Raw genomic sequence first — 12541 nt, 5'->3', positions numbered from 1 at the left:
AGTCACACGACTGAAAAGCCACCGAAAGCCGTCTGAATCTTCCGAATGGTGGACAAGCTGGGCATGTCACAACATGTCCTGTGAGACTTCATCACGGAGGTGCTTTTGCTGCGCCATCAGCTTTGTGCCGATGAATTTCGCTGCAACTCTTTTCATGGCAAAATCTTCTGTCACAGTGGAATGTGCCGAAAAAGTGCTGATGTCCACCTCTTCCACAATTTCTCGGATAGTCACATGACGGTCCCACATCACCACAGCGTTCACTTTGGAATGATCTGGTCATTTCAGCATGTTGATGGCTGCCCGGAGCGTGGCTCGCTCTCCACCGTTGTGCGGACGTCTTTAAACCGGTTGTACCGCTCCTTAATCTGTGTGATGCCCATAGGATCGTCACTGAAAGCCGTCTGAATCATCCGAATGGTTTCCACCTGGCTGTCCTCCAGTTTCTGGCAAAATTTGATGCAGTCGTGCTGCTCCAGTCGTTCCGCCATTTCCTTGCAAAGAAAAAATGACGAGAGACTCCACCCATCCTCATACAAAGGCTGCTTACAAGCAAATGACGCAACCGACAAGCTTGAAATAAATCACGCATGGCCACAAAGGTTCAAGGTTGGCTCATGCAAGCACACGTGATTCAAATCCATCAGGTTTTTGAAAAAAAATAAAAAGGTCGGATACTTTTCTAACAGACCTTGTGTGTGTGTGTGTGTGTGTGTATATATATATATATATATATATATATATATTTCTTTTTTTTATACACAGGCTGTGCATCCGACTTACAACAAATAGTTCAACCACAGCTCCCTAATAACACCAAAAAATTCAGAGCAATAGGGCACCTTAACAGTGATGTAAATTTGATTGTATTGTTCATTACCTTCTGTGTTCAGGTTCGTAGGATTATTGGAGATTTTGGCATGCCGATTGCAATTCTCGTGATGGTGCTGGTGGATTACAGTGTTAAAGACACTTACACGCAAGTAAGAAAGTTGCAATGCTTCTGAATGTTATCCCGCCTTCGTTTTCAGGCATTCACAGTACAAATACTTCAGTCCATGTCGCTTATGTGCTCAGTCTCATATTTGTCCTCTGTCCAGAAACTGAGTGTTCCCAGTGGGTTCTCTGTGACAAGTCCCCAAAAACGCGGCTGGATCATCAACCCTCTGGGCACCGAGCAGGACTTCCCCATCTGGATGATGTTCGCCTGCTTGTTACCTGCTTTGCTGGTTTTCATCCTCATCTTCATGGAAACCCAGATCACCTCGTGAGAAACACAGAAATGCTGATCATGCAAGAATACACACAGAAATAACAGTGGCTAGTGAGCAGATAAGACCAGCCACCCAAATTGAAATTTGTCTTTTCAAGAATTGCAAATACCATCTTCCTGGTTTATTCATTGTTGAATTCCATCATGTTGTTGCCTATTGTGCGCTGGGTATGCTGCCAGAGGTTTCCCTTACCAAAAAAATAGTACTTATAAGTATATAAAAAGTAAACTAGAAGTATACTTGAAACATACTTGCATACGAGGTCTGTCAATAAAGTATAGGTCCTTTTTATTTTTTTCAAAAACTATATGGATTTCATTCATATGTTTTTACGTCAGACATGCTTGAACCCTCGTGCGCATGCGTGAGTTTTCAAGCATGTCTGACGTAAAAACATATGAATGAAATCCATATAGTTTTTGAAAAAAATAAAAAGGACCTATACTTTATTGACAGACCTCGTATACTACTTTTTGGTAAGGGTTAAAACATGCAGGGATGTGGGTCTTTAGCCAGACAGATTAGGATGGGAATCTAGAACTGGTTCCACATTTCTAAATAAATCGCAACCTTTCCTCGTTGCAAGAACTAATGTTTGGCGTTACGTCTGTCATGATGCCAAATTGCATCAACTGCACTGTCAACAAAGACAATGAGTGCAATCATCCTGAAAACTGCTGTAGGTCCACATTTGTCCACAATAATTACTCTATCAAGAAATTCTCATCAATTCCCATCTCTTATATACAGACTGCTCATTAGGACTCTCTATGGCTCCATGTTATTGAACAGTTATGTCCTTGCCTGGTATTTTTATTAAAAAAAAAAAATCGAACCTGAAGTGGTTTTAACTTCTTCTGCTGTGTGGTTCTTCCTTCATGCAGTCTGATTCTAAGTAAGAAGGAGCGGATGCTGGTGAAAGGTTCTGGCTTCCATCTCGACCTGCTGCTGATTGTAGTGTTGGGTGGCATATCGGCATTCTTTGGCCTGCCATGGATGGCCGCCACCACTGTTCGCTCCGTTACTCACGTAAATGCCCTCACTGTCATGAGCAAGGCCGTCGCCCCCGGAGACAAGCCTCGTATCAAGGAAGTGAAGGACCAGCGAGTCACCGGGTTTCTTGTGGCTGTGCTTGTTGGTGAGACACCTTTTCCCCCCCCATGGCATATAGACCAGCTGTGTCATCAAGATCAGTCTAAATTGAGGACATTGTCTTTTCCCAGGCCTGTCCATCGTAATGGGGGATCTGCTGGCTCAGGTTCCGCTCGCTGTGCTGTTTGGTATCTTCCTGTATGTGGGTGTGATGTCACTTAACGGCATCCAGCTCACAGAACGGATCATGCTGTTGCTCATGCCGCCAAAATACCATCCTGATGACACCTATGTACGCAAGGTAAGAGGATTTTGTCTCTGCCTCTCAGGCTGGAAAGGCATGTCCTGAAAATGATCCAGGTGACAACTGTAGGAAATAAATGCACTGAACAAAAGTATAAACACAGCACTTTGGTTTTTGTTCTCATTTTTCATGAACTGAACTCAAAGATCTAAAACATTTTCTATATACACAAAAGACCTATTTCTCTCAAATGGTGGTGGTGGTGGTGTTCATTCGGCTGCCCCCGGTATTGTTCGGGGTCGCCACAGCGGATACAGCCAGATCCGCACTGGTAATTGGCACGTTTTACGCAGGATGCCCTTCCTGATGCAACTCCAGTTTTACCTGGAGAAACACACACAGCTGCTGGTGTTCTCCCATCGAAGTACTAACCAGATCCTGCTCTGCTTAGCTTCTGAAATCTGACGGGATCAGGCTGATTTGGCACAACTCGTAGAGGAGAACAAAAGAGTTTTAAGAGGGGAAATTGTCCTGGGATCACAGCACAAGGAAAGAGGTAGACTTGGGAGCATATTGCCCAACAAATCAATGCGTCGTTCTCTCTCCGTGTGCGCATAAGTGACGAGTGTGAGAAGCGCTGGTACATGGTACAATCCAAAGTGAGAGCAGAGATTGCAGCACAAAAGGTCTAGTTCAAAAATAATGAAGCCAAAGTGTGACATAACCATCAAAATTTAAAAGTGGTCTTTTTTATGAAATGTTATCATTTTAGGTATAGTTATAGTATATCAGAGTTTCAATATTTCTTTTGGTCTCGGTTCAGTCATTGCTAGAAATTATCAGTGCATATATTCTATAATGTGCAAGAGCGTAACGCTTGCGACAACAGTTGGAGGTATCTTCTTTAGTCTGCAGAAGCCTGAAACAAAGAAATTCTGTCCATTAGTTCCTGGTATTATTGAACAAGTAATATAATTATTCTATTGAAGCACAGTAGGAGATATAGCTAAAGTTATGACACAAATACAGTAGTGTTCAGAATAATAGTAGTGCTATGTGACTAAAAAGATTAATCCAGGTTTTGAGTATATTTCTTATTGTTACATGGGAAACAAGGTACCAGTAGATTCAGTAGATTCTCACAAATCCAACAAGACCAAGCATTCATGATATGTACGCTCTTAAGGCTATGAAATTGGGCTATTAGTAAAAAAAAAAAGTAGAAAAGGGGGTGTTCACAATAATAGTAGCATCTGCTGTTGACGCTACAAACTCAAAACTGTTATGTTCAAACTGCTTTTTTAGCAATCCTGTGAATCAGTAAACTAGTATTTAGTTGTATAACCACAGTTTTTCATGATTTCTTCACATCTGCGAGGCATTAATTTTGTGCCCATATCATGATGCTTGCACCACCATGCTTCACTGTCTTCACTGTGAACTGTGGCTTGAATTCAGAGTTTGGGGGTCGTCTCACAAACTGTCTGCGGCCCTTGGACCCAAAAAGAACAATTTTACTCTCATCAGTCCACAAAATATTCCTCCATTTCTCTTTAGGCCAGTTGATGTGTTCTTTGGCAAATTGTAACCTCTTCTGCACGTCTTTTATTTAACAGAGGGACTTTGCGGGGGATTCTTGCAAATAAATTAGCTTCACATAGGCGTCTTCTAACTGTCACAGCACTTACAGGTAACTCCAGACTGTCTTTGATCATCCTGGAGCTGATCAGTGGGTGAGCCTTTGCCATTCTGGTTATTCTTCTATCCATTTTGATGGTTGTTTTCCGTTTTCTTCCACGCGTCTCTGTTTGTTTGTCCATTTTAAAGCACTGGAGATCATTGTAGATGAACAGCCTATAATTCTTTGCTCCTGCGTATAAGTTTTCCCCTCTCCAATCAACTTTTTAATCAAACTACACTGTTCTCTTGAACAATGTCTTGAATGTCCCATTTTCCTCAGGGTTTCAAAGAGAAAAGCATGTTCAACAGGTGCTGGCTTCATCCTTAAATAGGGGACACCTGATTCACACCTGTTTGTTCCACAAAATTGACAAACTCACTGACTGAATGCCACACTACTATTGTTGTGAACACCCCCTTTTCTACTTTTTTTTTTTACTAATAGCCCAATTTCATAGCCTTAAGAGTGTGCATATCATGAATGTTTGGTCTTGTTGGATTTGTGAGAATCTACTGAATCTACTGGTACTTTGTTTCCCATGTAACAATAAGAAATATACTCAAAACCTGGATTAATCTTTTTAGTCACATAGCACTACTATTATTCTGAACACTAGTGTAAATCAAGGACTTTCTCTCAGCGTTACGCTTGCGACAGTTTTACCTTGCTTTAGAAACATGTTTTTTCTAGGAAATGACATTTCTACCTTTACAGAAATGTATTACTGTTTGTTAGTATGAAGCACAAACAAACAAACTGACAAAATACAAGGTTATTTCTTTAACATTCAACTTTAAATGATAATGCTAAATATCAAGGTCACACAAAATTGATGAAAAAAGTGCTATTTTTGGGGTAAATTTTGTGGATATCTCCGTGTGGAATTTCTCCATGAAATTTTCAGTACCTGTCAAAGAGACTATAGGCAACTCACAGATAAATCTGGATGGTGCTAAATAAAATAATGGCTTGTTCATGACCATTGCAATGCAAATCAGCAGTTAGGCTTCATTATTTTTGAACTAGCCCAAAAGCGAAGTTCTTTTCAAAGAGGTGAGTGTTGTAGGCCACCATTTAGGCTGCTGACATCGCTTACTTTGAAATTGATTGCATGAACGTTACAGAATTTGCATGCAATTTACACTTTTCCCGTAGCCAGGTATCGCAATATTGTGATGACCTTCATCTCAGGCGTTATTACGTTACTACACTGAGTGGGAAAAGTAAGCTCATTCCTGATAGTGTCAACCACAAACATTATCCCTGCACCATCAAGCCTTTAGCGTGTTACTGAATCACTGCCATTCTACATACGGAGAATATCTCTCCTTCTGATCCGTCTTTCTGCCATCTTCTTTGCTTAAGACACTCTGAGGCTTCTTAAAAGCCCTCCTCCCTACTCTTAACAGTTAGGAGCTCTATAAGGCCTTAGATGCTTTGTGAATAGTTTTTATCTTATCAAGGGAAAATTCAAAGAAAATGTCTTAGAATTTTTTTTTGAATAATGTCACTAAGAGCTACTTTTAGCGTTAGGATACTTTGTGGATACGGCCCAGATCTACAATATTTGAATGCTTTTTAAGCCATCTCACGCTGATGTGTGTTTCCTTCAGGTGCGCACGCTGCGCATGCACCTGTTCACGGGCATCCAGCTGATTTGTCTGGCGGTTCTGTGGGCCGTCATGTCAACGCAGGCATCGCTGGCCTTCCCCTTCGTCCTCATCCTCACCGTCCCTGTCAAGATGTTCCTGCTGCAGCGCATCTTCACGGTCAGAGAGATGCTCTGTGTAAGTTGACCTCACGGGGGCGCCATTTAGCTCTAGTAGTGAATTGATTGTACTTTCTGGTATCATTGTTCCTATTTTTTTTACAATTTGTCTGCTTACATTGTTTGTAGGATTTTTATTTTATTAAATTGCCAAAAAACTCAGTATTTTTTAAAAAGAAATCTGCATTACTATGAGATGATTTATGCAGGTTGTGATGAAAATGTGAGCTGTGTGTGTGTGTGTACATGCACTAAAAGTGACGTGTGTGATCGCTCTCCCCCTTTTCTAGTTGGATGCAGATGATGCTGAGCCAACGTTTGATGAGAAAGAGGGCCAGGATGAGTATTCAGAGGTGCACATGCCCTCTTAGCGGGAGCCAAAATCCGTCACTCTACATCATCATCACCTGGTGACAGCATCCCCTCAAACTTTGATGCTCTCTGAGATCGGCTTGTTGCCCTAGCAATGTGCCGCCTCTTCACTGCTGAGACTTTGCCAAATGTGGGTCTGATTGGTTTCTGCTTTGGTCAAACATTTTGTCATGGAGGAAAGAAAAATCAGCTCAACAGATCAAATAGTCGTTACCGTATCTTCTCTCATGCTGTGCTTTTTACAACTGTGTTTCAGGGGATGAGAAATTCTAAATCAAATGATCTCAAGCTCAAAATCACATGCCTTTACATGAGATAAGATTTGCAGACAGATGTATTTTTTTTAGCCCTGAACGTTTGCTGATTCACATTGAATATGTGGAGGATGAACGGGACACATTCCTTTATATTAACATACTGAGTTATTGCTATCAAAGTGTCACATTTTATATGTTTTTAAGATCACTAAGCGCCTTATGAAGGAAAAAAATAAACTGAGGTGTGTTTCACGTAACGTCTTAGACAGTCGATAATGTTGCCCGCCTCTAAAAGCTTGTAGCACTTTTAAGACACCAAATCAGAACTATGGTTATACTTAGTCGTTATTTTATTTCTTCATAATTGTCCTTGAACTTCACTTTTTGCCTTGTAGACATCTGATTGTTTTGTCAGTAGTAAAATGTTTGCTTTATTAGTTATCCAAATGTCAATGCTTTCATTGATGGCGTGTCACCACTAGGTGGTGATCTTTCAGGAGCATTTGCACGCTGGGAAGCATAAACGTAAATAAAGATGGTTGACGCTCAGGTCATTCTAGGTTTTTCACAAATTAAGTCAAAATAACGTGGAAAGTTGTGCTGCCATCTTGCTCGGGCGACGTCACAAGGAACTGGATACTTGATGTTGGATAGGGGAGGGTGGATCCACGCGGTCTAATTGAGGAAGCTATCTTGTTAACCAGCTGTGTCACGGAGTCTGGTTTTTAAAAATCCTGCTCTGCTGGAGTATTGCTATCTTTGCAGCCAGTCGTTGCACAATCAATCAAATGATGTTTCAGAATTATTCAAATTATTATTAATTATTGGGACACATAACTTATATAATTAAAACTAGGGGCCTCACATGACACATGAGAGGGTGAAAAATATCCAGTCGACGAAAATATAATTTTAAATCACTGACTGCATGGCCCAGGAGTACTTAATGGCCTGTATTGTAACCTGCCACTAGGGGGTAGCAGAGATCTTTTGATTTCACTTTTGTACTGCTTGTCGAGTGCCATCTTTATTTACAATATCAAGAATTGGTTAAAAATACGTTAATGAAGTGGTATATTTAACTTACTTTAATAGTCGCGCACCCACCTTTCGAGCACTCGTGCACTAATTTACTAATGTACTGATTCAGTGTGTTCAAGAAATGACTTGTAATTGACTGATTTTCTTTGTTTCATGTTTGTGTAGTTTTGTGGTTGCAACAGTTCACTAGTTTCTCAAGACTGGGTGCAAGCTGGTGATGACATTCCATAATTTCATTACTTTTTTTTTTGTCTTCTGCTATTCATTCAGCTAACTGTTGATGACTGAATTTCTAAGCAACCTCTGCAGATGATCTCAAGATTCATGCTTTGCTGAGAAGGATAAATGTTTCTTGCCTTTGATCCTCTGTTACTCTCAAAGGTGTGTTTGTATTTCTGGCATGACTTCATTTTCATGAAACTGCCACACTTTAGTGCTTTTGTCGGTGCCACAAAACTGCACAAACTACAGAGTGCCCGTGGGAAGACAGAGTGCCTGCTGCGTTCTGAATGACACGTGTTACAATAGTTTGCACTTTAGAGATACTCAACAATCATTTTTCAGCTCTTCATTATTTATTGGTAGTGTTTTGAGGCATTATTTCTGTGACAATATTTGGTGAGCATTTTTAAATGTGCACATGAAGTTGGATTTTTCAGCGCCATGGCCTTTGACAATGGAGGAGATATTTATGGCAAGTACATTGAGTATTGTGCCTTCGGTGGAGATGAATGTTATCCTGGATTTTGCGGGTGATGAGCGTTGACTTTACACATTTTACAATTGAGAAGCCGTATAAAAGAAAACACTGTAGTTTGTGGTTATGTTGATGGGGTCCTTCACTGTAGGTGCTGTAACAATGTCTTGTATAAATAGTGTCGCACTCAACTGGAAATCCGATTAATTGCCGGAAAACGTTTGTCTCTGCTGTGCATTTCATGTTTTTAATCTTTCAAAGTTGTGAAATGCTGATGCAAAAGCAATACAAAAATCTGAACCGCTATCTGTGATGTTCCCTTGTACATTGATGGTTCAAACAGTGATGACAAATTAAAGTTATTTTTATTTATTGTGGTTCCTCGTGTTTTTGTCTTTAAACATCTGGAGTGATGTTGGGAAATAGTCTGACATCTGGTATTGATCAGCGTTGGGAAATATCAGACTGCAGCCAACAGGGGAAAAAAAAAAGCAGAAGCTGTCTGGTTTCTTCCAGGAAAAGAGCTGTTGGTGGTGGTTGTTTTGCTGGTTCGTGTGTTTCAGACATGGAGAGTAAAATGACGGCTTTGTTGTTGCTGCTGAGTGCTGGAGCTTTGTTGTTTTCCACAAACGCTCAGGAAGGTTACGGTAATCTCCCTGAGATTTACAGGACAGGAGTGCATCTGGCCCTGCTGAAGATACACTCCCATCCCGGAATCCAGCAGCATTTTCTCTTTTTCAGAAGTCTCCAGAAATCAGACATTGGGGTATGTTGCATGCTTTTTTCTTTTTTTTTTTTTAAAGTTGGCATGATTTGCTTTATTGTCATGTGAACTGAAGAGATTCTATCAGAATGGATAAACTAATAATGTGGTGACTGATAGCAAAGAGGGAGTTCAGTCGAGTTTGCTTTTGAATCTTGTCTTCCAAAAAATGCTTCACAGCCCGTTGAAACTACAGAACAGAATATGAAAATCACAAGAATTTGCATTTGAACTTTGCTCTTTACAATGTGTGGCTATGAAATAAAGCAGAATTTAATCGTATTACTAGCTGTAATTTTATTTTTGAAAGTAAAATATGTATTTTTTTTAATCTTCCTGTGAATAGCCAGATTTTTTTAATGATTTATTTAACACTAAACACTTTAGCTTCTTAATTCATCCAGATATGCTAAAATTGGTGTGATTTTAAGACACAGTAGTAATGCTGACATTGTGACTGTTGACCTAAATAGAATTGGTTACAAACACTGAACTGAAGACTCCATAAATTATTTGAATATGCTTCATTCAATTTATTTATAGAACATATGTCACACCAAAAAGCTACACAAGGACATTTTTAACCTGGCCAACCTGTGAGCAACACCGTTGCCAGCAGTGCTGAGGAAAAACCTTAAGCAGACCAGATTCAGTGGGGTGACCATGTGGTTTGGCCATACTTAAAAAAAAAAAAAAAAAAAAAACACCCTGCCAGCAGGTGGTTCAAGCTTTCTTTGCGTACCACCTCCCGAGCCCCCATGTGGCCCATCTGAGTCACAACAATTTGGCTAAGATGTGACTCTGACTCGCAGGTCTACATTGGCGATGGTGCTGTCATACTAACTTTGCCTTCGAGGGGACTAAATTTAACTAAGATGTCCATACTTTCCTAGTATGTACAATGAGTAACAGCCTTTTCACCTACCACATGCATTAAGCGTGTATCCAGGTAACTATGCTGTAATGCAGTCTGTCTATATTTACCAATATTCACCTTCATATCTGTTCAACCAAGTGTTCTATCAAATAGCAACAACACACATGGAAATGTTCTCTTTACGGTACACATAAAGGTAAGAGGTAATTGGAGAATGGATTGGGTTGAATTTTTTTTTTTTTAATATGACGATCACAATAGCAGTCACTTAAAGGTGCTCCTTCTGAATAAGGTTTAACCAGACTCATCCCCTGAGCAAGCACACTGGGAATAGTGTTCAGAAAAAAAAAAAAAAAAACTTCCTTAAGACCTTTGATTATAACCTCAAGCACACCAGACTCAGTGTGGTGACTGTCCATGCACATATCCTGCACCACCTCCATATACTTCTCTACCACACCAGACTTCCTCATGAAGTCAAAAGCTTTCTTTAAGTCTGCAAACAAACAATGCAATTCCTTCTGGCCTTCTCTATGCTTCTCTAGTTGCAGATCAAATACTGCATCTGCAGTGCTCAGTCTGTGTAATTTAAAGCTATTCATACTGAAAATTACAGAAAAATGATGGATAGGTTGTTGAGATATGAATTTCATGCCTTTCTATGAATCTACTTTCAGATTATTACTTCCCCACTTGTGCAACCAACTTTTGACCGACGACTGAATTTTGACAGGTGGCGTTTTGTTCTTTTTTCTGTCATTAGACGATGTTTCACATTTATTGGACTTAATCATCTTAATAACGTTGTAAGTGTCCATTGAATGTATCTTAAGGCTGTGGTGCAAATGACACTAACCAAAGGAGAGGTTGAAAAATTAGGTTTTACATTTGATGCAACTTTGCATAAAAATGCAAAGGTAGAAAAGGCCGTAGCCCATTGTAGGAGATTGAGTTCACTTAATGAAATGTGGGAACAGATTCATTTTGTTTGACTGTTTTTTGGGTGACGCACAGTGTGGGAGTTTAAAGATTTGCAAATGCCTTTTTTTAACAAATAAAAAAATAATATATATACAAATACACATTTATTTATAAAAACCAACACACAAGTTACAAAAAGGAAGTTTGTGTTTGTGGATCACAAAACGCTTGTGAAAATCAAGGAGTATTTGTAGATCACCCGCTGTGCATTTGCATGTATTGACACAAATTTAACTCCGTAGAATGACATACCAGTCCATTCTGAGAACTATGCAAAATTCAATTATTAATTTACAAATTAAAGGTAATAAATGTAAGGCAAAGGTGACAAAGTTCTGTCTATGGTACTCTGGACAATCACACAAATATCAAGTGATGCTATTATGTGGTTGCACTGAATTTAGAATTTGAGTTTGAGGTTACCTGGCATTTAATGTTAACTACAATGACCAATATGAAGTTAGCCCTGTCACATACATGTAGTCGGAAATCATCAGCGTAGATGGGAACATTTGTTCTGTAACTGAACAGAATTTGGGCTGGTGCTAACGTGTATGTGTGTGTATAGATAGATGATCGAGAATAGAGCCATGTGGAATGCCATATTTCACAGCATGAATTTGTTGTGATAACACTTTACGTGACATTGTTTATGAGTAAATTTAACCAAAAATGTTCAGAGATGCTAAAACTACACCTTTTGAACAGTTTGAATATTCATTTGCATTAATCGTCTCCTCTTGTCCTCAGCATGGATTCAATGTGAGCTACGTATACCATAACTTCCACCTTAAAGCCACCAAGTGCCTGAAAGGAGCCGCAAACACCACGGCATGTCACTTCAGGAATGACAGAGTAAGAACCTTCTGGTTCAGGAATGTGAAAGGTGGGGGAGTCTTCCTGGTCTGACTCATGTGTTGTGGTTTGTTTGTGTGTGTATTCGTACAGCCACTGATTGACTGTGCAGTTTGCTACAAAACTTACAACGGACAGATTGAAGAAGTGCCCAAACCGTATGTTCACTGTATTCACAAACCGTCACTGACAGAGGCAAGCTTATGTCTGTACTTGGTCGAAATCCTCAAACTGCGCTTTTATTCCTTTTTTTTTTGTAGCATTATCATAAAAGTTTCCTTTTGTGTTTTAATGACAGGTGATGAAGACGACGAGAGTGCAGCACTGCACCGAGATGACTTACAACATGGGCGGCCCAAATCTCCTTTCCTCGTCAAATTGAATATTTTGCACTTCAGAAAAAAAAAGTAATGCAACTTGCAGACATGTCTAATAGTAATGTGGTTTATGCTTTATGATTAGTTAGATTTAATGCAGCTTTTTAAAGTTTCCATATTTTTGATAACCCACCTCATCAGTGCTCCCTCTGTATTATTGCTAATGTTAGTGCATCTTAGTATTTTTGGATCCAACATTTTTAATATTTCGCTGTTTTATTACAGCTAATTTGTTTATTTTGATTTAGGAACAAAGTATACA

General features: G+C 39.6%; 2 protein-coding genes across 2 annotated transcripts in view; both read left to right on the top strand.

Annotated features, from left to right (window-relative positions):
• The window catches only part of slc4a2b (solute carrier family 4 member 2b), a 133788-nt gene extending 126836 nt beyond the window's left edge, over positions 1 to 6952 (top strand). Inside the window, exons 19-24 of the mRNA XM_034167135.1 lie at positions 894 to 983; positions 1101 to 1267; positions 2159 to 2412; positions 2498 to 2667; positions 5905 to 6078; positions 6350 to 6952. Coding sequence (XP_034023026.1) covers positions 894 to 983; positions 1101 to 1267; positions 2159 to 2412; positions 2498 to 2667; positions 5905 to 6078; positions 6350 to 6430 — 936 coding nt within the window. The 3' untranslated portion in view covers positions 6431 to 6952. The remainder of the gene's footprint in view (positions 1 to 893; positions 984 to 1100; positions 1268 to 2158; positions 2413 to 2497; positions 2668 to 5904; positions 6079 to 6349) is intronic.
• Positions 6953 to 8906: 1954 nt separating this feature from the next.
• si:ch1073-406l10.2 lies at positions 8907 to 12296 on the top strand. Its single transcript, XM_034167147.1, has 4 exons — positions 8907 to 9192; positions 11798 to 11902; positions 11996 to 12097; positions 12201 to 12296. The coding sequence occupies exons 1-4, from the start codon at positions 8992 to 8994 to the stop codon at positions 12282 to 12284; spliced, it is 492 nt and encodes a 163-aa protein (XP_034023038.1). The 5' UTR covers positions 8907 to 8991; the 3' UTR covers positions 12285 to 12296.
• The last annotated feature ends 245 nt before the right edge of the window (positions 12297 to 12541 follow it).

Source organism: Thalassophryne amazonica, chromosome 1 (assembly GCF_902500255.1).
Source record: "Thalassophryne amazonica chromosome 1, fThaAma1.1, whole genome shotgun sequence".
NCBI classification, from domain to species: domain Eukaryota; kingdom Metazoa; phylum Chordata; class Actinopteri; order Batrachoidiformes; family Batrachoididae; genus Thalassophryne; species Thalassophryne amazonica.
This window is presented reverse-complemented; position numbering and strand designations above follow the sequence as displayed.